At 44.0% G+C, this 25,641-nt stretch overlaps 1 protein-coding gene across 3 annotated transcripts; it reads left to right on the top strand.

The window, feature by feature from the left end:
• The first annotated feature begins 20,744 nt into the window (after positions 1-20,744).
• Positions 20,745-23,953, top strand: LOC140591810 (uncharacterized). 3 transcript variants are annotated; one of them, XM_072713247.1, is made up of 7 exons: positions 20,745-20,844; positions 22,140-22,409; positions 22,509-23,147; positions 23,246-23,284; positions 23,407-23,511; positions 23,593-23,693; positions 23,822-23,953. In XM_072713247.1, exons 2-7 carry the CDS (start codon positions 22,164-22,166, stop codon positions 23,838-23,840), a joined length of 1,149 nt encoding a protein of 382 aa, XP_072569348.1. In that variant the 5' UTR covers positions 20,745-20,844; positions 22,140-22,163; the 3' UTR covers positions 23,841-23,953. The 3 variants fall into 3 exon arrangements, with proteins under 3 accessions (XP_072569348.1, XP_072569349.1, XP_072569347.1); XM_072713248.1 differs by lacking the exon at positions 20,745-20,844 and having other exon boundaries at positions 21,047-22,409; positions 22,509-22,866; positions 23,002-23,147; XM_072713246.1 differs by lacking the exon at positions 20,745-20,844 and having other exon boundaries at positions 21,047-22,409.
• The last annotated feature ends 1,688 nt before the right edge of the window (positions 23,954-25,641 follow it).

The following is a 25,641-nucleotide window of genomic DNA, read 5'->3' as shown; positions in this document are numbered from 1 at the left end:
AGTCCGCCATGAACCAACAGGCTAAAGTAAGTAACACCAATGTATTGTGTTGGATGTGTACACAGGTGTGGTGTCTTTGAAATACATGATTGGTCACGACCTGGAAATACCTTTTATAACGTTTACTGGTGAAATCCATACACGCATGCATTGATAATGTAAGAGTGCCATCTACTGGACATCTACTGTATCACATCCAGTTCAGGTCCAGTCCTTCGCCAGCAAAGGACCTCCTCCTGACCCCATAGTCATACAAGAGCTCATCATCAACTGCAATGTCCTCCACCTAAGGATATGAATAACTTATAAGAATAATATGTTTATATATATATATATTTATATTATAACTATAACATGTTATAGTTATAACTCATAATACGTATTGTTCTAAATAACTCTTGTCTAGCATATGCGTAGTGACAAATGAGAAGCGTATGTTCATTTCGCATTGAATCGTGACTGCATGGCTACGTATTCCTGTATGTAGCAGATGTGTTTTATTATTTACTAGTGTATTGCTTAAATGTTACGTATATGTTAGTTATTATAAATTATAATATTGTTCTACCGAATTTTTGTCTAGCACACGTTGTGTCTGCTGAAAACCGCATGGTTTGTTATGAATAGGCTGCAAAGTACACTATACAGGCAGGATGTAAAAAAAAAAAAAAGATCACTATACAACCGCAGATTTCCGCGATAGAAAATGACATATATATTACATATGTTCCACAGAAAAATCCGCGATACAGCGGGCCCCCTCGAGCTTCATGAAGACATTACGGAGGTCAAACATTTATATGACGGGGGTTAGGGTACACAAAATCATTTAGCGTATAACTGTACGGAGGAGCGACCTAAAAGGATAATTTGAAATGCATACCAAAGTGGACATATATGGGTCTCAGACTTTTCCCCACGTATCTATGCAAAATCACCGAAAATTGCAATTTAGGGCATTGCGTCAGCATTTTCTTTCACTGGGTGGGGAGGGGGGGGGGGGTGTTTGGTGGGGGTAGTGAGTAGCGCGCGAACTTTAATTAGAATTTGAAATTTGAAATTATTTCAAGTATAACACTTACTACAGATTTGCCTAGTCTGGATATTATCGATCCACATACTTAGACATCATGTAGTTTAAACATTTATATTACGGTCAAAGACAATACCACATAATGAATTAGCGTATAACTCGACGTAGGAGCGACTTAAAAGGATAATTGGAAATGCATGTGAAAGAGGACATTCTGCCCTTCGTGGCCATATATAGGGGTTTCTGGGACTTCTCTCGAGGTATCCATTGAAAGTCACCCAAAATTGTATTTCAGGGCTTTGCGCCAGCATTTTCTTTCACGGGGGGTGGCGCGCGGGCGGGGGGTGACGCGCGGGCGCGGGCGGGGGCGTGCCTATAAGTGAGCAGCAAGCTAACTTTCCTCATTAGTGTTTATTCGGGACGGGGCAGAGAAGCAGCCGAATTGGTACATCTTCAATTTGAAGTTTTTCCCCAGCACTTCGTAAGTACTTTACGCTTTTTAGACAATGCATTACTTAAGATTTCAAAGTAACTGTTTTACAAAGCATATCGCAGTTTAATTCCATGTTTAGATAAACTTAGTCTGCCGCTTTGATACGAACGCTGCTGTTACAATGTATATGGCTGTTTTGCGTTTGTCTAAACGGGGAATTAATTAATCTGCCGCTTTGATACGAACGCTGCTGTTACAATGTATATGGCTGTTTTGCGTTTGTCTAAACGGGGAATTAATTAATCTGCCGCTTTGATACGAACGCTGCTGTTACAATGTATATGGCTGTTTTGCGTTTGTCTAAACAGGGAATTAATTAATCTGCCGCTTTGATACGAACGCTGCTGTTACAATGTATATGGCTGTTTTACGTTTTGTCTAAACATGTAATTAATCTGCCGCTTCTGAAATGCATACGGCTGTCTAATTGGTCTTTGTAAGCTGACGCAACACTCGCCGTGGCCGCAGTTTGTTGGGGGGTAGAATCGCCATTTCGGGTGTGTGCTACTCAAGAGCCACCATTTGCCGCGTGGCGTTGCTCGGATAAACGTAATCTGCCGGTTTGAAACGAGCGCTGCTGTTACAATGTATATCGCTGTTTAATTGCATGTTTAGACAAACTTAAATCAACAGTCGATTGTGCATATGTGGCTTTGAAGTTAATGCTTGGTTGCCTACCAGTTACGTCAACCTCTTCCTATACGTGCGTGACCACAAGGTGCGCCAGTTCTTCCACCAATGGGTTTATGCTCCCATTTAACCTATAATTGAAATTTAAATGGGTGAATAATTAAGTACTTGGTACCTCTAGATGGGTAGAGCAATGGACTCTGAACCATATGTAATGAAATGTGCCTCTTTCTAGATGGTTAATAATTTTGAAATTTCTTCATTTCAGGTGCTGTTTTTTTCCATCATGCCCCGCAAGCCCCAGGCCTGCCTGCTTTGCCGGGCTGTCTACAAGAACGTTTCGGTCCACCTCCGTGCCGTGCACAAGGTGGACAGCAACGCAGGGAGGAGGCTGCTGAACTCCGTGTCGTCGGGCAGATTTTTGCGGCTTCAGGAATCTCTCAACCGTGATCGATTTCTCGTTTACAGATAGAGGGGAGCCTGCCGGTGGACCAGTGGTGGCTGGTGTTGTGCATGATGTGCCACAGTGTGGAGACTGCTTTTATGCCGAGACATACAAGCGTATTGTCCAGATAGATGATACTCATCTCTGCTGTGGACCAGGACCTTGTTGAACTGGCTGGGATGAACCTCTCCGGTGTCCTGATAACTATAGATGACCTGTCCTCTGGAGTAGACTCCTCCTCTTCCTGCCCTGGAGGCTCTGTGTGTGTGTGTGTGTGTGTGCTTGTGGCAGGCTTCTTAGCTGGAGGGAGCACTGGAGGGATAATGAGCTTGACTGGAATGGACTCATGGATACGCCAGATAACCGGGTGGGCTAGGAGCTGCTGGTTAGACAGCACCTGTGGTTTTTCAAGTTGGGCCAGGTGTATGGGCAGCTCATTGATCACTTCAGTTTCTCATATGAAATATAGACCCCATTCTGGATGAGGCCTGTGCAACTGACTAGTGTCAATCTTGATTATCTCTCCAGGACTGCATTTACTAGGCAGGTGAGACGACCCCTCGATCACACTCGCCACTTCAATGCTCAAAACAGCAGCCCTCGTTGCAATTGAGGGAGCTTCTGTGGTTTTATGTAGCTCAATGTATGTCTTGTAGTTCCATGTCAAACTTTCCTTCCCCTGCTGATCCCAGTAGCACAATGGCAGGAAATACCAAAAGCTGCCTAGGGCCTGCTCCAAGCACTGCTGAACATTTTTCCCCGCCTTTGCCACCATTGACCCGGCACGTCCAAAGGTCCGGGGATACGAATCAAATGCCTTTTTTGATGACAGCTGTTTGCAAAGCATAGACACAATCATGTGCAACACCAATTTCCTTGGTGGATCTGAGCTCTTCAGCTGTGCCACAGGTAGCCTGTCATTCCTCTGAAAAATGTCACCCAGGAGAACCAAAAGCAAGGCCTCCCCAACAATAGGAGCTGCCTCCAGGGTGTCACAAAGAGGCAGCAACCTGGCAACATGACTACTTTGCATCTCGTCTTTTATCCAGATATCCAATGGAGGAGGACTCTCCCCTACACTGGCACTTTGAATTGGTGACAAGCCTAGTATCCCCGGAGTTTGAAGTAAGTTTCACCGGTTAATTATTTGGTAATTGAAGCATTAACTTGTGTGAACAGAAATGTATACATGTGTTCTCAGTTTGACATCTCTTCGACAGGTCTTCGATCACAGAATGGTTTATTAGCCTTCCAAATGTATCCATGTCTGGATGGCACTGGCAGTGATCATCATTTGCATCTATGCATTTGGCCTGTCCATTTCTGTCCTTATAAAAAAAACATATATCCACTCTGTCCTTCTGCCATTTGACTATGGATCTGAAGACCCTCCTGCCTTGTGATTTGCCTGCCATGGTAGTCACACTTACCCCTTCAGCCACAAACTTTCTTGTTGCTTTCACTCCTCTTCCTTTCCCTTCAATCTCTACGATGATCAGTCCCATCCACCTCTGATTCTGGAGGAGTTTCTTGATCACGGAGCAGTCTACAGCAGTGTCCACTGAACCAGAAGGCCTCCATTGCCTCAGGATCTGCTGAACATCAGGACAGTTTTTTTTTATCCAGATATCCAATGGAGGAGGACTCTCCCCTACACTGGCACTTCAAATTGGTGACAAGCCTAGTATCCCCGGAGTTTGAAGTAAGTTTCACCGGTTAATTATTTGGTAATTGAAGCATTAACTTGTGTGAACAGAAATGTATACATGTTCTCAGTTTGACATCTCTTCGACAGGTCCCAAGTCCTCTGTCAAAAGCAGTGCCGTTTGCTCGAGTAATGCCACGGCATCAGATTTTTAACTTTTTGAATATTTTTTTTTAAATGTCGTCCAACGCAAGCTGATGTATCCTGATACCGTGAAGGATACATTTTGTTACGAATTCAGGGATCATTGGCAGGAACAGCCAGTAAGAACAGACACGGTTAGTATGCTGTTGGTGTGATATCAGTTACTGCCACCAATATATCACACATGAATGAGATGGTATTCTATCTTTCAGATCAACAGTCTTATCCTGCTCTCCCACCCTCCAGCACTGCAAAGACCTCCGACTGACAATTGTCAATGTCCCAGGCTTATTTAAGGCAACAGTAAGCCACCTTCACTGAAGATTTAAAACATTTAAGGTGGTGGTGGTTGTTACTACTACTACTACTACTACTACTACTACTACTTTACTGTTGTGGTTGCTGATACATTTTTTTTTTTCTACTTGTCTACATTTCAGATCATCAATCTTTCCGGAAGGCCATCTTTTTCTTCCCCATTTTGTATTTCTTGTTTTATATATAAATTAAATATTTTTTTTGTCACAGCTGCTGTTTTATTTGTATTGCTTTTGCACTCAAGCTTTTAAGTTGTAAAGGAAATGTGCCACAGGAATAAAAGGCCTTTGTTTTAATTAGTGTCTGTTTTCCCTTGTCATCTCCTCCACGAGTCACTGTGCATGGTGTTATGGTAGGCATACTTTTTAACTGATGGGCTCATTAAACACAAGGTGCTGCTTGCAGAGTGTCCAAATGAGACTTGGACATTATGCGTATTAAGCATACTATGGCATCACGTGGTGATGTCACGGCTTTTAAACAAACCTCAGTCTGGATACTTGGACATTATGGCTTTTAAATATTTTTAATTCCTGGATTTCTAGTCATGTTAAATGAGCCATGAACTTGTCTGGTGGGATTTTTAAATTTTCTAATGTAAGGGAACTTCAAAGATTTTGGTAGACAGTGCTCTCAGGCAGCGTCGGTTCAGAATCTGCAAGTGCCCGGTCTCTAAGTTGCTGTGTTCTCCAAGTGGCCACTGGATGGCACTAGAGCGACAGGGCTAAGTGCATCCCAGTCCTTTTCCCACACTGATGCCTAAGGGCTATATTACCCTTAGAATCAGGGGGTGGTTACGTTTGAGAGCCTAGGGTTAAATCACCCTTAGGGTTAGGACTAGTCCGCCATGAACCAACAGGCTAAAGTAAGTAACACCAATGTATTGTGTTGGATGTGTACACAGGTGTGGTGTCTTTGAAATAAATTATTGGTCACGACCTGGAAATACTTTTTATAACGTTTACTGGTGAAATCCATACACACGTGTTGATAATGTAATAGTGCCATCTACTGTATCACAGCCAGTCCAGGTCCAGTCCTTCGCCAGCAAAGGACCTCCTCCTGACCCCGTAGTCATACAAGAGCTCTTCATCGACAGCAATGTCCTTCATTGCAAAGAATAATAGAATGTCCTTGTCATCAAAACGATATAATCTTGGCCGGAGGTTAGCTCGCTTGCTTGAATGGTTTATTAGCCTTCCAAATGTATCCATGTCTGGATGGCACTGGCAGTGATCATCATTTGCGTCTATGCATTTGGCCTGTCCATTTCTGTCCTTATAAAAAAACATATATCCACTCTGTCCTTCTGCCATTTGACTATGGATCTGAAGACCCTCCTGCCTTGTGACTTGCCTGCCATGGTAGTCACAGACTACCTCTCCAGCCACAAACTTTCTTGTTGTTTTCACTCCTCTTCCTTTCCCTTCAATCTCTACGATGATCAGTCCCATCCACCTCTGATACTGGAGGAGCTTCTTGATCACGGAGCAGTCTACAGCAGTGTCCACTGAACCGGAAGGCCTCCATTGCCTCAGGATCTGCTGAACATCAGGACAGTTGGAAGTCCAACCCTCCTTCTCCATCCAGGCATGGACCCTGTGCTCTGTGGGCAGGCGCCGACCGAAGTGCTCTGCCAAGAAAGACCCATATATTAGTCAATATATGTAGATTCAACTGAGTGTTTCAGCTCTAAGAAATATGAATGATATTCAAGTGGTATGAATTTCACTCACCTATCACATGCTTCATACGAAGAGTCTTTTGGTCACTGCGCCAGTGGTCGTAGCACAGACGTTCATAGGCGATCCCCACAAGTTCAGTCCGCACCGACTTCCCTGGACATCTTCCATTAATGGCCACTGGGAAAGACTTGATGAACAAGTCATAGGCAGCCCGCTCATCCATCTGTGGACATTCGGCACCAGAGGTACGAGGTGCAGGCTCACCGGAACCAGAACTGGAACAAAGAAATAAATATCATGCTATATGTATGTGGACAAATTAAGTAGTTGTTGACCAAACAAAGCATTTTTTCAGCAAATTACAAGAAATCTATTTACTTACTCTGATTCACCAGCAATCAGACTTAGCAGCATGCGTGCCCGGATCACATTGCCTGACTCGGTGGACGTGCTGGGGGAGAGGTAGTCTGCCACCACGGACCTATCCATGTGTGACAGGTGCCTGGTGGCAGTCTCAAAGGCCTGTCTGGCAGCCAGACTTGTAATATTTGGAAGGCTGTAACTGCAAGAAAACATTTCAGATGTTAATATATCACCACCCACCACATGGTTGTGACACAACTTATGCAAACAAAGCTGTATTTTAAGCACCCTTACTTTTCATGGAGGTGACGCAAGTCGTTTGAACAGTTGTAGATGGGGTTGCCTGAGGAGGAGATGAAGAACTTTTCGTTGCCACCCACTTCTGGCTGACACGGAATTCTGCCAAGCATGGCAGGGCGAACCTCCGTGTAGTACACAGTGAACCACTGTAAATACAAAAATAAGCAAATCATTAGAAACCACTATATGAATGGTATAATAAAATTGCTCCAGCTTAGGATACATCAAAAGCAGTCGGTATGTGTGTGTGTGTGTGTGTGTGTGTGGGGTGGGGGGGGGCTATAGCCATCTTACCATCTCCTCCTCCTGTGACAGTGCAAAGAGAGCCACCTGTGTTGCAGCAGTCTTGCATTTAGGCCTCCGAATCACAACATGCCCAGGGTGGCTTGCATCCCGTGTCCTTTTCACCCATTCATTGACCTGCAACAAACAAAATTAGATAAGGTGAATGTTGTGATCATTAGAAGCATGAAAACTAACAAAAAAATTACAGTCAAAAAGATTGGCCCTTGTGGTAGAAAGTATACTTACAGTCAGATTCTCCACCACCGTAGGACGCTGCTGGTGCTTCAGTACCAAAACAGCTTGAAGGTAGTACTGGATCAGCTGTCTCTCTGGCTTAGACAACTGATCTCCCATAATCGCCTCTGGTCCTGTCAGCTTCCCGATGGCTCTCAGGAAGTCTTGCTTGGCAGCATGCAAGACAGTAAGGCATTGCCTTGGTGTCAAGGAGGCCTGGGGGTCCAACGAATGTTTCTGGGAACAGCCTTCCTTCTGCATTCCCATCATGGACTTTTTCCACTTTTTTGGGGGGCTGAAATGAAGGGTGTCATGAGGTCAAATTTAGCAACCCTTTGCATGCATGCTATATATAGTTGTACATATCTATCATAACAGAGATTGCAATTTGGACACCTTAAATTTTCAGCAATAATTTAAGAATAAAGCCAGTTCCATACCCCTGATATGATTCTTCTTCAGAACTTGGAACAGGCTCAGCAGGGGCTACCACAGCAGAGGGAATATTCAGCACCGTATTCCCTCTGGCCTCTAGCTCCTGGATCATCTTATTGGTCCTGTGAAACAAAATAATGTCTATGCTTACTTTCAAGTACAATAAACATAATAAATAATAATCCAAATCAATGAAGTACTTCTGAACTCGAGGCAAAAACTGTAACACATACCTGCTGACGGGATCTGGGTCCTCCAAGAGTGCCCTTAGGAAGCCATAATCCCAAACCCGTCCACTACGCAGTAAATCCGCTGCCTCCACCTTCGCTGCTGCCACAACTGCTGCAATCTCCTCCTCCGATGCGTTATGCATGCAGGCTCTCCTCAGGTGGACCGGGAGACTGAAGTGGGTCCTCTTGCACATAGGGCACAGGAGGAAGTGCCTCTTGCTAGACTCACTGTGGCGAAGAGAACAAAGCAAACAGTTAAAACTAATTTCATATGACATATCATCCTGTATTTAATTGGCATCCCAATTGCAATAATTTGTCAAATAATCAGAGCAAAGTGTACTTACGCAGAAGAAGCCATGTCTCAGTCTTTAGTCAATATGATGTTCTCAAAGGAGAAGTTGAAAATGGAACACAGTGACTCGCCTTGTCCAGACAAAGTACAGTTGTGAAGCCTTAGTCTCTGAGTCAGGCTATTTAAGCACATGCCAACAAAGCAGAGCACCTAGGCCAGATGGCTTAATTTGCATTGTGATAGCCCCACCTAAGCCCACCTCAAAAACATTAACATTAACCTTTTCGGTGAAAAATACCTATAACTACTACCCCTGCGCATTTTTGTGCAGGCCATCCGCTACATTGTCCTACTGCTTTTGTTGTGTTAACCCACCAAGTACCCGTGAAGCCTTGCACATTTGCATTTGGTTTACTCAGCCTGCTAGCTCAGATCCAAGGCATGTTTGTGACTTGGAAACCTTCACAAAAGCCTGCCATATCTATACAAAATATCCCACACATTGACTGACCTGCAAATATGAAAGACACACATTCACAAAATAAATAGAAACACAAGTCTGTTTTATTTATAAACAACAGAGTGAAAATAGAATGAAAAATTGCTAATAGAATGAAATTAATAGAATGAAAACATGCTAACATATAAGTCTCCAATGTATGTTTGTACACAAATGTCATAAGTTGAGTGAAGTCATGGTCAATGGTTGATAACATGCTCGTACACATACAGAATGAAATAATGTCATTTGATTGTGATTGGCCATTCCAGTGACACGAGGTGCATCTCATTCTGCTTCCCTTATATATTCCAAATCTCTAGTTTGTCACTTCTTAGTGATTCCAGTGAAAAGCTAAAAATGTATCGGTCATCTTGCTTGCACTTCTACACTTTTGCCACAAGACGGAGACAAAGAAACATACTCATAGAGAATTGAAATTTAGTATGTGGGGCTTTTAAACGACGCTGATCTTTAACAGTTTAAGGTTTTGTATCCCTATCAGAACTCACAATCTTACAATTTATTGTTATGTCTTTTTTATTCTATATTATTCCAGTGATGTAATGTTTTTGTACTTTCTCTTTGTAGAGCAGAGCATGTTTTAACTTTTTTTTTTTTAAGTGATCAAGGTCGCTAATGTAATGTGGTACTGTACAGAATTAAATAGTGTAATTTCATTGTGATTGACCATCACTGAATTATAAAACCAAAAGTGAATTTTGTTTTTGTCTAATCTCCCCAGCATTGCATAATCTCTCCTCTGGCTGTTTATGTAAAAATAGCAAAAATTGTACAAATAATTTTATCAATCCCTCAGTCCCAGGTTCATCTCTTCATCATCTTTCTGCCTTTTTTCTCAGTGGTTATTCTCCCACACAGTCTGTCTGTCTGTTTCAAAGTCTGTGTTTGCTGCGTTTGCAGACCCAGTGACCATCGTCCCTGCATTTGCCGCAGGTGAATTTGTGACACTTTACGCAGGTAAACCTGCTGCGATTTCTGTTGCAGCTCTCTTGTACCCGGCACTGAGTTGTCTGTACAGATCCTGGCACAGCAGCAGCAAACTTTGCAGCAGCTGCAGCAGCCTTCCTCTCGGTCTCCATTACCTTTTGGTGCATAAATCGGCAACAGAATTCCTTGGCCTTTTGCCTTAATTGCTGTGTTTGCACCACAAAAGCTGGAGGACAATGCAGCTGAAGGGGAAGTAGTTCTAGTAGTCCTGGGGAATTTACACAAATTTGCACAACTTTAGTTGATGGGTGTGAAGCAAGTCAAGATGGAGGTGCAGTCTCTCAAGCATATTACACCCAGCAACACAAGGGGCCTGTTTGTCTGGAGAAATTGTATGTCTTGGCATTAATGTAACTCAGTGTGATTTATTGGACCAACCTGATTTTTAATGCATAGAGAAGCCCACACTAAAATGCAGTCAATTGTACTGTACCTCAGTGTCAGGCCAATTGACCATAATACTGATAAATGTGTGTGTGTATATATATATATACACACACACACACACAAAATCAGGACTTAATATTGACCTCACATTCTTAAAGTCTTAAAATTTATAATTCAGACAATTATGCCTGAAACATCAGGATGATGGACTGCCTCACTTCTCTAAATCTGACTCTCAGCAACTAGTGAGTTGTAACTTAAAAGTATTTTCCCCAGATGAGAATAAATCCAGTTCGCATGTAACAGTTTGCTGGAAGCATGTCTTTGTTTGTCTGCAAGTGTTTTTGATGGTTCCGTAGAGAGGATTTTGGTTTTAAGTTGAAATGTCAGGTATTGTTGGTTACAGACACTTGAGACTCGGTGTGTGTGTGTGTGGCTCCTCGGCTGTGCTGATTCTGAATTTCCAAGCCCCAAGTCGCTGTGTTCTCTAGGTTGCCACCTGCTGGCACGAGACCAATGACACGAGGTGCATCTCATTCTGCTTCCCTTATATATTCCAAATCTCTAGTTTGTCACTTCTTAGTGATTCCAGTGAAAAGCTAAAAATGTATCGGTCATCTTGCGTGCACTTCTACACTTTTGCCACAAGACGGAGACAAAGAAACATACTCATAGAGAATTGAAATTTAGTATGTGGGGCTTTTAAACGACGCTGATCTTTAACAGTTTAAGGTTTTGTATCCCTATCAGAACTCACAATCTTACAATTTATTGTTATGTCTTTTTTATTCTATATTATTCCAGTGATGTAATGTTTTTGTACTTTCTCTTTGTAGAGCAGAGCATGTTTTAACTTTTTTTTTTTTTAAGTGATCAAGGTCGCTAATGTAATGTGGCACTGTACAGAATTAAATAGTGTAATTTCATTGTGATTGACCATCACTGAATTATAAAACCAAAAGTGAATTTTGTTTTTGTCTAATCTCCCCAGCATTGCATAATCTCTCCTCTGGCTGTTTATGTAAAAATAGCAAAAATTGTACAAATAATTTTATCAATCCCTCAGTCCCAGGTTCATCTCTTCATCATCTTTCTGCCTTTTTTCTCAGTGGTTATTCTCCCACACAGTCTGTCTGTCTGTTTCAAAGTCTGTGTTTGCTGCGTTTGCAGACCCAGTGACCATCGTCCCTGCATTTGCCGCAGGTGAATTTGTGACACTTTACGCAGGTAAACCTGCTGCGATTTCTGTTGCAGCTCTCTTGTACCCGGCACTGAGTTGTCTGTACAGATCCTGGCACAGCAGCAGCAAACTTTGCAGCAGCTGCAGCAGCCTTCCTCTCGGTCTCCATTACCTTTTGGTGCATAAATCGGCAACAGAATTCCTTGGCCTTTTGCCTTAATTGCTGTGTTTGCACCACAAAAGCTGGAGGACAATGCAGCTGAAGGGGAAGTAGTTCTAGTAGTCCTGGGGAATTTACACAAATTTGCACAACTTTAGTTGATGGGTGTGAAGCAAGTCAAGATGGAGGTGCAGTCTCTCAAGCATATTACACCCAGCAACACAAGGGGCCTGTTTGTCTGGAGAAATTGTATGTCTTGGCATTAATGTAACTCAGTGTGATTTATTGGACCAACCTGATTTTTAATGCATAGAGAAGCCCACACTAAAATGCAGTCAATTGTACTGTACCTCAGTGTCAGGCCAATTGACCATAATACTGATAAATGTGTGTGTATATATATATATATACACACACACACACACAAAATCAGGACTTAATATTGACCTCACATTCTTAAAGTCTTAAAATTTATAATTCAGACAATTATGCCTGAAACATCAGGATGATGGACTGCCTCACTTCTCTAAATCTGACTCTCAGCAACTAGTGAGTTGTAACTTAAAAGTATTTTCCCCAGATGAGAATAAATCCAGTTCGCATGTAACAGTTTGCTGGAAGCATGTCTTTGTTTGTCTGCAAGTGTTTTTGATGGTTCCGTAGAGAGGATTTTGGTTTTAAGTTGAAATGTCAGGTATTGTTGGTTACAGACACTTGAGACTCGGTGTGTGTGTGTGTGGCTCCTCGGCTGTGCTGATTCTGAATTTCCAAGCCCCAAGTCGCTGTGTTCTCTAGGTTGCCACCTGCTGGCACGAGACCAATGACACGAGGTGCATCTCATTCTGCTTCCCTTATATATTCCAAATCTCTAGTTTGTCACTTCTTAGTGATTCCAGTGAAAAGCTAAAAATGTATCGGTCATCTTGCGTGCACTTCTACACTTTTGCCACAAGACGGAGACAAAGAAACATACTCATAGAGAATTGAAATTTAGTATGTGGGGCTTTTAAACGACACTGATCTTTAACAGTTTAATGTTTGCATCTCTATCAGAACTTACAACTGATTGTTCTTTTTTTCTTATTTTTTCTTATTCCAGTGATTTAATGTTATTGTACTTTCTGTTTGTCCACATCTTATTCCTTTTCTTATTGCATGTAGCTGATGGTAAGCATGTTTTAATTTTCTGCTTCTTGATGATTTACAATGACAATGAAGAGTGGTGGCTACTGATGGCAGGAGTAACGACCTTCCAGACACTCAGGAAATTCCACACATTGCAGTCTCTTTGACAATAGGGAAAGGAATGTGGCAGTTATGATGCTGCTTTCACTCCAAGCAATAAAAGGCAAGGTTTGGGGCTTCACTATTCATTTAGAAAGTTTCTCTGCAAGAGTCAGGAGAGAGCTAACACTGTGTAATTGGCAAAAGTCTTGTTACCAAACTAAGAAAATGTCTGGTAAGTAAGCCACTTTCATCCTATCCGGTAACAGTTTTCTGGATGTATGTGATTGTTTGTTTGTTCATTTTGAAGTGCTTTTAATGGGTCCACAGGGAGCATTTTGCTTTTAATTTTATATGTCAGGCACGTTTGGTTGCAGACGTTTGAACCTAGCTGTATGTGTGTGTGTGTGTGTGTCCGCTTGCCTCATAGATTCCAACTCTCAAGTTTGCCGTTTGTGAGTCATTCTAGAAAAAAAGTTTAAAAAAAAAAATATATAACGGTGTATCACTCATTTTGCCCGCAGTGCTATACTTCTACCACTTGATGGGGACAAAAAAACGTAGTCACAGAGACTTGAAATTTAGTGTGTGGGGCTTTTATACAGCGCAGATTTTGAACATCTGGAATGTAATGTTGCAGTTTGGCTGTTTTTTTTGTTTTTGTGGCCGCTTCCCATTTAGCTTAGTCTTGCATGCATTTCTACAGTAACCCCCACCCCCCCAAGTCATTAGTTGCTTGGTCGCTAGATGTTCTCTAAGTGGTTGTCTGGTGGAACTAGACCGGCAGTACTCATTTAAGATTCCAAATGCTAGTTCTGAAATTTGGTGCCTGTAAGCAGTGAGGATTTAAAAATATATAATAGTGTTCTTGGCAATGTGCTTGATGTGTCTTTTCATACATAAACATTTCAGTCATAGCATCCCTATCAGAACTGACAGTTTATTGTTCTTCAGTCTCTTTATATATATAGCTGTTTTTGGAAATATTAATAATATACTGTTATTGCACTTTCTGTTCATGTTTCTGATCTTTCATTCATGTTTTTTCTCAGTTGTCACTTGGTATTGCATGTATTACTAAATATTAGTACTACTACTGCTAGGATAGGTGCCATTGTTATTTACATATTGTTTTTCTTTGTATAGTCATTGTGCATTCCCTGGATGATGTGGCGATAGAGAACACCACCCACCTGCTCACTGCACGCAAGGAGTTTTCCACAACGATGGACTTTTTGCGTAATGAAGATATGCTTTTGCCAGTTTTCAGCACAACAGTCGAGGACTTTCTTGTGAATAATTTGGAGGTGGAGCACGACTTGGATGGGTTAGTGGTGGAAATGAAGAGTCTAGCTGGACTGAAGCTGGGCTATAGTCAGCTGATGGTGAGGTCTGTTGACCGCACAAAAGTGAATAATCACTGGCGCTGGCTCAAAAAACATGTTCCACTTAAGGAATACAGCAAAGCTGGGCAACGTGCACTGAAAAACAGTTTTGGTCTGATCTTAACGGTGACTGATGGTGGGTACTTTTTAAACATTAGCGTTTTGCCTAGGAGTAAGACGACACCCTCACACAATTTTTTGCGGGAGGACATGGCACGTGTTCAGGCAGCCAAGGTGTTAAATGTTGTGTTTGCTGATTTTAAACGACGCCTAAAGGAACTGGACTTAGTTGACATGATGCGGCCCACAATCATGAAACACAACCTTAATGATATTGACACCATGTGGGTCAGTGAAGGAGACCAGCAATTTATTCTTGCCATATTGGACCAGACCTTGATGATGTTTGATGTGCCGGATCAACCAAAGCTGATGCTGACTCTGGCCAAGTTTGGGCAGAAAAGCAAGACCAAGGTGTGCATCTCAGACCTGGTGCATGACAATTGCATGTTATCTATTTCGACGCACATGGCAATGACAGTAGCCAGCTTTGGCCATGGCATGCACTTGTTCTGGTCTCGGCAGGGGCTTCAGCAGGTTGTCGGTGACAAGGGCCGACTTTTTCCGGTGCTGTCATTGGGTGAGGTGGCAAACTTCCAATCAAATCTGGATGGTCAAGGCATCGACCTGGCAAGGCCTCTCTGGAATGTGATGAAGCCACCTGGTGAACAACCAACTGTTAATTTTGTGCAGCTATACTCCGTCACCCCACACCTCCACTTTCCATTTGTGCCCTGTCACCCAGTCACAGCCACTATTGTGACGTGTGGGCTCCATCAACGGCAGTATGCTTCTGCATTGAAGGGCAGGGCCGAGAAGTACCTTTCAATCTTTGATGACCTGTGTCGGAAGATGTGCATCAAGAGCTGCTGCCGGATGGAGTACGTCACTTACTTTGAGGCTCCCGATCTTCCCTTGGTTTTATTCCCCAAAGATTTTTTTGACACGGACAGCTTGGAAGCCTTGTTCGGCAGGGTGCCCATGGTGGTGCCATTTCTGGACAATGAGAGTGGCGATGGGCTGAGCAGTGTCCTGCAGAGCTGTGTGCAGGAATTGCTGGGTCGACTTGGCAACAACTTTCGAAGCAGAGCTGAGATGGGAGGCTACTATGCTGTGTGGGAGTCTTTTCAGACAGAGCTGGCATTGGAACAGTTTTTTTACGGGCAGCCTTTTCAGTCAAAGTGAGTATATGCATACATGTATTTTTTTGGACTCAATCAACTAGTGTCATTATTTCTTGATATGTTTATCTCAACATTCAGTGTTATTGTTAAGCTGCCCTTGATCCTTGCAGATTGATTTACCTAACTATCCTCTGTGCTGTGTTTTTTCCAGGGTGTCCCAGTTCTCTGTCAGCCTTGGCACTGACACCATCAATGAGAACAGTGTAACACAGCGCAGAGGGATACTGGGCTTGTCACCAATTGGAAGTGCCAGTGTAGGGGAGAATCCTCCTCCATTGGATATCTGGATAAAAGATGAGGTGCAATGTAGTCGTGTTGCCAGGTTGCTGCCGCTTTGTGACACCCTGGAGGCAGCTCCTATTGTTGTTGGGGAGGCCTTGCTTTTGGTTCTCCTGGGTGACATTTTTCAGCGGAATGACAGGCTACCCGTGGCACGGCTGAAGAGTTCAGATCCACCCGGGAAGTTGGTGTCGCACATGACTGTGTCTACACTTTGCGAACAGCTGTCATCAAAAAAGGCATTTGATTCGTATCCTCGGACCTTTGGACGTGCCAGGTCAATGGTGGCAAAGGCGGGGAAAAATGTTCAGCAGTGCTTGGAGCAGGCTCTAGGCAGCTTTCGGTATTTCCCGGCATTGTGCTACTGGGACCAGCAGGGGAGGGAAAATATGACATGGAACTATAAGACCTACATTGAGCTACATAAAACCTCGGAAGCTCCCTCAATTGCAGCGAGGGCTGCTGTTTTGAGCAGTGAGGTGGCTAGTGTGATCGAGAGGAGGGAGCTCACATACTCCCGTAACCTGGTAATGTACAAGGAGCATGGGATGCCGTGGATGGAAGGAGTGCTGTCTCGCCTGCCTAGTAAATGCAGTGCTGGAGAGATAATTAAGATTTTGACACTAGTCAGTTGCTCAGGCCTTATCCAGAATGGGGTCTATATTTCATATGAGAAACTGTCTGAAGTGATCAATGAGCTGCCCATACCCCAGGTCCAACTTAAAAAACTGCAGGTGCTGTCTAACCTGCAGCTCCTAGCACGCCCGGTTATCTGGCGTATCCATGAGTCCATTCCAGTCAAGCTCATTATACCTCCAGTGCTCCCTCCAGCTAAGAAGCCTGCCACAAGCACACGCACAGATACAGAGCCTCCAGGGCAGGAAGAGGAGGAGTCTACTCCAGAGGACAGGCCATCTATAGTTATCCGGACACCGGAGAGGTTCATCCCAGCCAGTTCAACACGGTCCTGGTCCACAGCAGAGATGAGTATCATCAATCTGGACAATACGCTAAGTCACCGGCAGTCTTACCATCAGTATGTTATGGAATGCCAAAGGAGGGAAATACCCTCACACAGCATTGAAGCCTTCAAAAGAAAGCGACAGAGGATGATGATGAGCACATAGGAGATGCAGGTCCTTCAAAGATGTATTACATTCAATGGGCTGAATGCATTGTTCACTTGTTCATGGCACTTTTATGGCTTATTCTCCCCTTCACCTTGAATATGGAGCAGTTTGTTGTAAACAATTCTCACTTCAAGTTTGTTGATGTTGTGGCTATTTCTGTACCTGTTTCATTTCATACGTTGATGGTTGTTTTAAAATAAATATTTCAAAACTCAAACATGAAGAATTCTGTCAATATGAACCTAACGAAATTTACAAGCAGCAAGTGACTTTGTCACTCTGGTTTTGAAGGATTTTAGGCAGTGCAGATTGCAAATTTTTGAGTCAAGTCTCTGGGGAATTCCATTTTGTGACCGTCAACTGGAGAGACTTGGAATTTGGTAAACTTTGCTTTTAGCAAATCTGCGCGCTGCCGATTGTCGTGCGTGTCATTCCCTAATCGGTCAATTCAGATGCATTTGGAGCCATTACAAAGAAAAGATATAATTCACTAACTGCATCAGGGAAATGTGTTCCCGTTCATTTATGTGTTTAAGCTCTTATGACAACATCAGCAAATGTCTAATTTAAGGGAGCTAAAGGCCTCATAAATGACTTGGGGGGTCCGTCACGGCTGAAGCCTACGAGCCAGGGGTCTGAAATTTGGCATGCGTCAACTAGATGTATGTATGAGGGAGTTTGCAAAATTTCATGAGCCCACGCCTTAGAGAACTTGTCTGGTGTAATTTTAAATGTCTAGTTTAAGGGAGCTAAAGGCCTCATAAAGGACTAGGGGGGTCCGTCACGGCTGAAGCCTATGAGCCAGGGGTCTGAAATTTGGCATGCGTCAACTAGATGTATGTATGAGGGAGTTTGCAAAACTTCATGAGCCCACGCCTTAGAGAACTTGTCTGGTGTAATTTCAAATGTCTAATTTAAGGGAGCTAAAGGCCTCATAAAGGACTTGGGGGGTCCGTCACGGCTGAAGCCTACGAGCCAGGGGTCTGAAATTTGGCATGCGTCAACTAGATGTATGTATGAGGGAGTTTGCAAAATTTCATGAGCCCACGCCTTAGAGAACTTGTCTGGTGTAATTTCAAATGTCTAATTTAAGGGAGCTAAAGGCCTCATAAAGGACTTGGGGGGTCCGTCACGGCTGAAGCCTACGAGCCAGGGGTCTGAAATTTGGCATGCGTCAACTAGATCTATGTATGAGGGAGTATTCCAAGTTTCATGCTTGTCAGTCATTCCAGTTAAAAGTTATGAGCATTTGACAAGGCCGAGCTCCTTTTTCCCCATATCAGAGTCCCAGCAACACATGTGTTGCTGCATCTCTGGTTCTCAACTTTAATTCTCAGTTTAATTTCTGAGGCACCGTCGGCTCCAGAGACTTGGAATTTGGTACACGCGTCTCCCAGGCACTGCCGGTTCAGAATCTGCAAGTGCCCGGTCTCCAAGTCGCTGCGTTCTCCAAGTGGCCTCCGGGTGGCGCTAGAGCGTCGGGGCTAAGTGCGTCCCAGTCCCTTTCCCGCACTCATGCCTAAGCTAAGGTTTGGTGCTTGTAAGTCATTCCAGTTAAAAGTTATGAGCATTTGACAAGGCCTAGCTCCTTTTTCCCCATATCAGAGTCCCAGCAACACATGTGTTGCTGCATCTCTGGTTCTCAACTTTAATTCTCAGTTTAATTTCTGAGGCACCGTCGGCTCCAGAGACTTGGAATTTGGTACACGCGTCTCCCAGGCACTGCCGGTTCAGAATCTGCAAGTGCCCGGTCTCCAAGTCGCTGCGTTCTCCAAGTGGCCTCCGGGTGGCGCTAGAGCGTCGGGGCTAAGTGCGTCCCAGTCCCTTTCCCGCACTCATGCCTAAGCTAAGGTTTGGTGCTTGTAAGTCATTCCAGTTAAAAGTTATGAGCATTTGACAAGGCCTAGCTCCTTTTTCCCCATATCAGAGTCCCAGCAACACATGTGTTGCTGCATCTCTGGTTCTCAACTTTAATTCTCAGTTTAATTTCTGACGCACCGTCGGCTCCAGAGACTTGGAATTTGGTACACGCGTCTCCCAGGCACTGCCGGTTCAGAATCTGCAAGTGCCCGGTCTCCAAGTCGCTGCGTTCTCCAAGTGGCCTCCGGGTGGCGCTAGAGCGTCGGGGCTAAGTGCGTCCCAGTCCCTTTCCCGCACTCCTGCCTAAGGGTTATATTACCCTTAGAATCAGGGTTAGAATCAGGGGGTGGTTAAGTTTGAGAACCTATGGTTAAATTCCTCTTAGGGTTAGGACTAGTCCGCCATGAACCAACAGGCTAAAGTAAGTAACACCAATGTATTGTGTTGGATGTGTACACAGGTGTGGTGTCTTTGAAATACATGATTGGTCACGACCTGGAAATACCTTTTATAACGTTTACTGGTGAAATCCATACACGCATGCATTGATAATGTAAGAGTGCCATCTACTGGACATCTACTGTATCACATCCAGTTCAGGTCCAGTCCTTCGCCAGCAAAGGAACTCCTCCTGACCCCATAGTCATACAAGAGCTCATCATCAACTGCAATGTCCTCCACCTAAGGATATGAATAACTTATAAGAATAATATGTTTATATATATATATATATATATTTATATTATAACTATAACATGTTATAGTTATAACTCATAATACGTATTGTTCTAAATAACTCTTGTCTAGCATATGCGTAGTGACAAATGAGAAGCGTATGTTCATTTCGCATTGAATCGTGACTGCATGGCTACGTATTCCTGTATGTAGCAGATGTGTTTTATTATTTACTAGTGTATTGCTTAAATGTTACGTATATGTTAGTTATTATAAATTATAATATTGTTCTACCGAATTTTTGTCTGGCACACGTTGTGTCTGCTGAAAACCGCATGGTTTGTTATGAATAGGCTGCAAAGTACACTATACAGGCAGGATGTAAAAAAAAAAAAAGATCACTATACAACCGCAGATTTCCGCGATAGAAAATGACATATATATTACATATGTTCCACAGAAAAATCCGCGATACAGCGGGCCCCCTCGAGCTTCATGAAGACATTACGGAGGTCAAACATTTATATGACGGGGGTTAGGGTACACAAAATCATTTAGCGTATAACTGTACGGAGGAGCGACCTAAAAGGATAATTTGAAATGCATACCAAAGTGGACATATATGGGTCTCAGACTTTTCCCCACGTATCTATGCAAAATCACCGAAAATTGCAATTTAGGGCATTGCGTCAGCATTTTCTTTCACTGGGTGGGGAGGGGGGGGGGGGTGTTTGGTGGGGGTAGTGAGTAGCGCGCGAACTTTAATTAGAATTTGAAATTTGAAATTATTTCAAGTATAACACTTACTACAGATTTGCCTAGTCTGGATATTATCGGTCCACATACTTAGACATCATGTAGTTTAAACATTTATATTACGGTCAAAGACAATACCACATAATGAATTAGCGTATAACTCGACGTAGGAGCGACTTAAAAGGATAATTGGAAATGCATGTGAAAGAGGACATTCTGCCCTTCGTGGCCATATATAGGGGTTTCTGGGACTTCTCTCGAGGTATCCATTGAAAGTCACCCAAAATTGTATTTCAGGGCTTTGCGCCAGCATTTTCTTTCACGGGGGGTGGCGCGCGGGCGGGGGCGTGCCTATAAGTGAGCAGCAAGCTAACTTTCCTCATTAGTGTTTATTCGGGACGGGGCAGAGAAGCAGCCGAATTGGTACATCTTCAATTTGAAGTTTTCCCCCAGCACTTCGTAAGTACTTTACGCTTTTTAGACAATGCATTACTTAAGATTTCAAAGTAACTGTTTTACAAAGCATATCGCAGTTTAATTCCATGTTTAGATAAACTTAGTCTGCCGCTTTGATACGAACGCTGCTGTTACAATGTATATGGCTGTTTTGCGTTTGTCTAGACATATAATTAATCTGCCGCTTCTGAAATGCATACGGCTGTCTAATTGGTCTTTGTAAGCTGACGCAACACTCGCCGTGGCCGCAGTTTGTTGGGGGTAGAATCGCCATTTCGGGTGTGTGCTACTCAAGAGCCACCATTTGCCGCGTGGCGTTGCTCGGATACACGTAATCTGCCGCTTTGATACGAACGCTGCTGTTACAATGTATATGGCTGTTTTGCGTTTGTCTAAACGGGGAATTAATTAATCTGCCGCTTTGATACGAACGCTGCTGTTACAATGTATATGGCTGTTTTGCGTTTGTCTAAACGGGGAATTAATTAATCTGCCGCTTTGATACGAACGCTGCTGTTACAATGTATATGGCTGTTTTGCGTTTGTCTAAACGGGGAATTAATTAATCTGCCGCTTTGATACGAACGCTGCTGTTACAATGTATATGGCTGTTTTGCGTTTGTCTAAACGGGGAATTAATTAATCTGCCGCTTTGATACGAACGCTGCTGTTACAATGTATATGGCTGTTTTGCGTTTGTCTAAACGGGGAATTAATTAATCTGCCGCTTTGATACGAACGCTGCTGTTACAATGTATATGTCTGTTTTGCGTTTGTCTAGACATATAATTAATCTGCCGCTTCTGAAATGCATACGGCTGTCTAATTGGTCTTTGTAAGCTGACGCAACACTCGCCGTGGCCGCAGTTTGTTGGGGGTAGAATCGCCATTTCGGGTGTGTGCTACTCAAGAGCCACCATTTGCCGCGTGGCGTTGCTCGGATAAACGTAATCTGCCGGTTTGAAACGAGCGCTGCTGTTACAATGTATATCGCTGTTTAATTGCATGTTTAGACAAACTTAAATCAACAGTCGATTGTGCATATGTGGCTTTGAAGTTAATGCTTGGTTGCCTACCGGTTACGTCAACCTCTTCCTATACGTGCGTGACCACAAGGTGCGCCAGTTCTTCCACCAATGGGTTTATGCTCCCATTTAACCTATAATTGAAATTAAATGGTTGAATAATTAAGTACTTGGTACCACTAGATGGGTAGAGCAATGGACTCTGAACCATATGTAATCAAATGTGCCTCTTTCTAGATGGTTAATAATTTTGAAATTTCTTCTTCATTTCAGGTACTGTTTTTGTGTTTTTCCATCATGCCCCGCAAGCCCCAGGCCTGCCCGCTTTGCCGGGCTGTCTACAAGAACGTTTCGGTCCACCTCCGTGCCGTGCACAAGGTGGACAGCAACGCGGAGAGGAGGCTGCTGAACTCCTTGTCGTCGGGCAGATTTGCCGGGCCGATAGATTGCCCCGTGCCCCTCTGCCCGGCGACAAACCTCAGCCGAATTGACCGCCACCTGAAGCTGCGGCACTCGCTGGACGGCGACGAGCTGAAGCGGCTGGTATTGCATCCCATTCCATTTAATTGTATCTGTATAGGAAATCTATGCTGCAGTTCATCTTAAAGAATCTCACACGATTACCTCCTGCCCAAAACCCAGATTGCGATCGCCAAGAAGGCGGCGGCACGAAGGTCGTTGCACGACTTGAGAGGCGCACGCAAGCAGAGGGAGGATGAGATGGCACGGCTGAAACGGCGGCTCCGACGCCTGGAGAAGGAGGTGGCCAAGCTGAAAAGGCAAAGCTCCTCTGTGCCTCAGGGGTCGGGATCCTGGTCACGTTCGCAGCATTCTGGCGGTCGGCAGTCTCGGAGCGAGGAGGGCGACATGCCATCCCTCAGCTGCAGACGGCGACGATCAGCTCCTGTGCTCGTCACCACCTCCTCCTCCTCAGATGAGGTGGTCACCACAGCGGTCCAGCTCTCCGGGGAAGGCCCCAGTGGCGCCACATGTAGTCAGGGTGAGTCCAGCCGGGTGCAGTTGCTACCCCTAATATGTTCCACAGAAGGTGGAAACGACCTGTGGTGGAAGACACGTCAATCACTTCAGCAAGGGAACAGCTATGGTGAGGCTAAAACAACATATCTTCCAACAGGTGGCACTGCCCAGGTGGAGGGAGACCTGGGGGCACATGGCACGCAGCCATCGTGTAAGGTGGTGGTTGTCCTCCAGCAGCTGGAGCAGGAGGAGGAGGAGGAGGAGCAGCAGCAGCAGCAGCAGCTGGAGGAGTCGGAGTTTGAAGTAAGTTTAACCGGTTAATTTTGGTAATTGAAGCATTAATAACGTGTGTGTGTGTGTGTGTGTGTGTACATGTCAAACTGAACACATCTCTTTGACAGGTCCCAAGTCCTCTGCCAAAAGCAGTGCCGTTTGCTCGGGTAATGCCAAGGCGTCTTTTTTTTTTTTATTTTATTTTTTTTAACTTTTCAAACATGTTTTGGGTAATTTCTCTGTGATAATGTGCAGTGATCAAAGTAATGTCATTTCTTTAAAATCACAGAAGGCACTCGTCCGACGCAAGATAACGTATCCTGAGACCCTGAAGGATATGCTTCGGCAGCAATTCAGGGACCATTGGCAGGAACGGCCAATAAGAACAGACACGGTTAGTATGCTGTTTGGTATCATATCAGTTACTGCCACCGATGTATCACGCATGACTGAAATGGAATACTGTCTCTTTCAGATCAACAGAGTCTTGTCCCGGTCTCCCACCCTCCTCCAGCACTGCAAAGACCTCCGACTGACGATTGATAACGTCCGAGGCTTATTGAAGCAAATGCAACAGTAAGCCACCTTCACTGAACATTTAAAACATTTAAGATGGTGGTTGTTACTAATACTTTACTGTTGTGCTTGCTGTTGCTCATATGCTTTTTTTTTTTTTTTTTTCTCTCTGCTTGTCTACATTTCAGATCATCAGTCCCTACATAAGGAGGAAGGATGCCTCTCTGAAAGGCCATCTTTCTTCCCTGTTTTATATCTCCTCTATTAAGTATTTATATTTCTATTTATTTTATTTATATTTTTGTCACAGCTGTTTTATTTGTTGCTTTGCACTTAAGCTTTGAAGTTTACATAGGAACAGGCAAATAAAAGGCCTTTGTTTAATTAATGTCTCAGTTTTCCCTTGTCATGTCCTCCACAAGTCACTGTGCATGGGGTTATGGTAGGCATACTTTTTAACTGATGGGTTCATTAAACACTCGTATGGTTGGGGAAGGGGGGTCTTAGGGTTCGGGAAGGGGGTAAGGGGTTTTAGCGTAATGGCTGTCCCTTACTGCGAATGCCTTGGTCAGCACCACCTCTAGCCTGACCCTACGAGCCAGGGGTCTGAAATTTGGCATGCGTCAACTAGATGTATGTATGAGGGAGTTTGCAAAATTTCATGAGCCCACGCCTTAGAGAACTTGTCTGGTGTAATTTTAAATGTCTAGTTTAAGGGAGCTAAAGGCCTCATAAAGGACTTGGGGGGTCCGTCACGGCTGAAGCCTACGAGCCAGGGGTCTGAAATTTGGCATGCGTCAACTAGATGTATGTATGAGGGAGTTTGCAAAATTTCATGAGCCCACGCCTTAGAGAACTTGTCTGGTGTAATTTCAAATGTCTAGTTTAAGGGAGCTAAAGGCCTCATAAAGGACTTGGGGGGTCCGTCACGGCTGAAGCCTACGAGCCAGGGGTCTGAAATTTGGCATGCGTCAACTAGATGTATGTATGAGGGAGTTTGCAAAATTTCATGAGCCCACGCCTTAGAGAACTTGTCTGGTGTAATTTTAAATGTCTAATTTAAGGGAGCTAAAGGCCTCATAAAGGACTAGGGGGGTCCGTCACGGCTGAAGCCTACGAGCCAGGGGTCTGAAATTTGGCATGCGTCAACTAGATCTATGTATGAGGGAGTTTGCAAAATTTCATGAGCCCACGCCTTAGAGAACTTGTCTGGTGTAATTTCAAATGTCTAGTTTAAGGGAGCTAAAGGCCTCATAAAGGACTTGGGGGGTCCGTCACGGCTGAAGCCTACGAGCCAGGGGTCTGAAATTTGGCATGCGTCAACTAGATGTATGTATGAGGGAGTTTGCAAAATTTCATGAGCCCACGCCTTAGAGAACTTGTCTGGTGTAATTTTAAATGTCTAATTTAAGGGAGCTAAAGGCCTCATAAAGGACTAGGGGGGTCCGTCACGGCTGAAGCCTACGAGCCAGGGGTCTGAAATTTGGCATGCGTCAACTAGATGTATGTATGAGGGAGTTTGCAAAATTTCATGAGCCCACGCCTTAGAGAACTTGTCTGGTGTAATTTCAAATGTCTAGTTTAAGGGAGCTAAAGGCCTCATAAAGGACTTGGGGGGTCCGTCACGGCTGAAGCCTACGAGCCAGGGGTCTGAAATTTGGCATGCGTCAGCTAGATCTATGTATGAGGGAGTTTGCAAAATTTCATGAGCCCACGCCTTAGAGAACTTGTCTGGTGTAATTTTAAATGTCTAGTTTAAGGGAGCTAAAGGCCTCATAAAGGACTTGGGGGGTCCGTCACGGCTGAAGCCTACGAGCCAGGGGTCTGAAATTTGGCATGCGTCAACTAGATCTATGTATGAGGGAGTTTGCAAAATTTCATGAGCCCACGCCTTAGAGAACTTGTCTGGTGTAATTTTAAATGTCTAGTTTAAGGGAGCTAAAGGCCTCATAAAGGACTTGGGGGGTCCGTCACGGCTGAAGCCTACGAGCCAGGGGTCTGAAATTTG

This window comes from Paramormyrops kingsleyae, chromosome 6, assembly GCF_048594095.1.
Source record: "Paramormyrops kingsleyae isolate MSU_618 chromosome 6, PKINGS_0.4, whole genome shotgun sequence".
In the NCBI taxonomy this organism is placed as follows: domain Eukaryota; kingdom Metazoa; phylum Chordata; class Actinopteri; order Osteoglossiformes; family Mormyridae; genus Paramormyrops; species Paramormyrops kingsleyae.
Note: the sequence above shows the minus strand (reverse complement) of the source record. Positions and strands in the feature narration are given on the sequence as shown.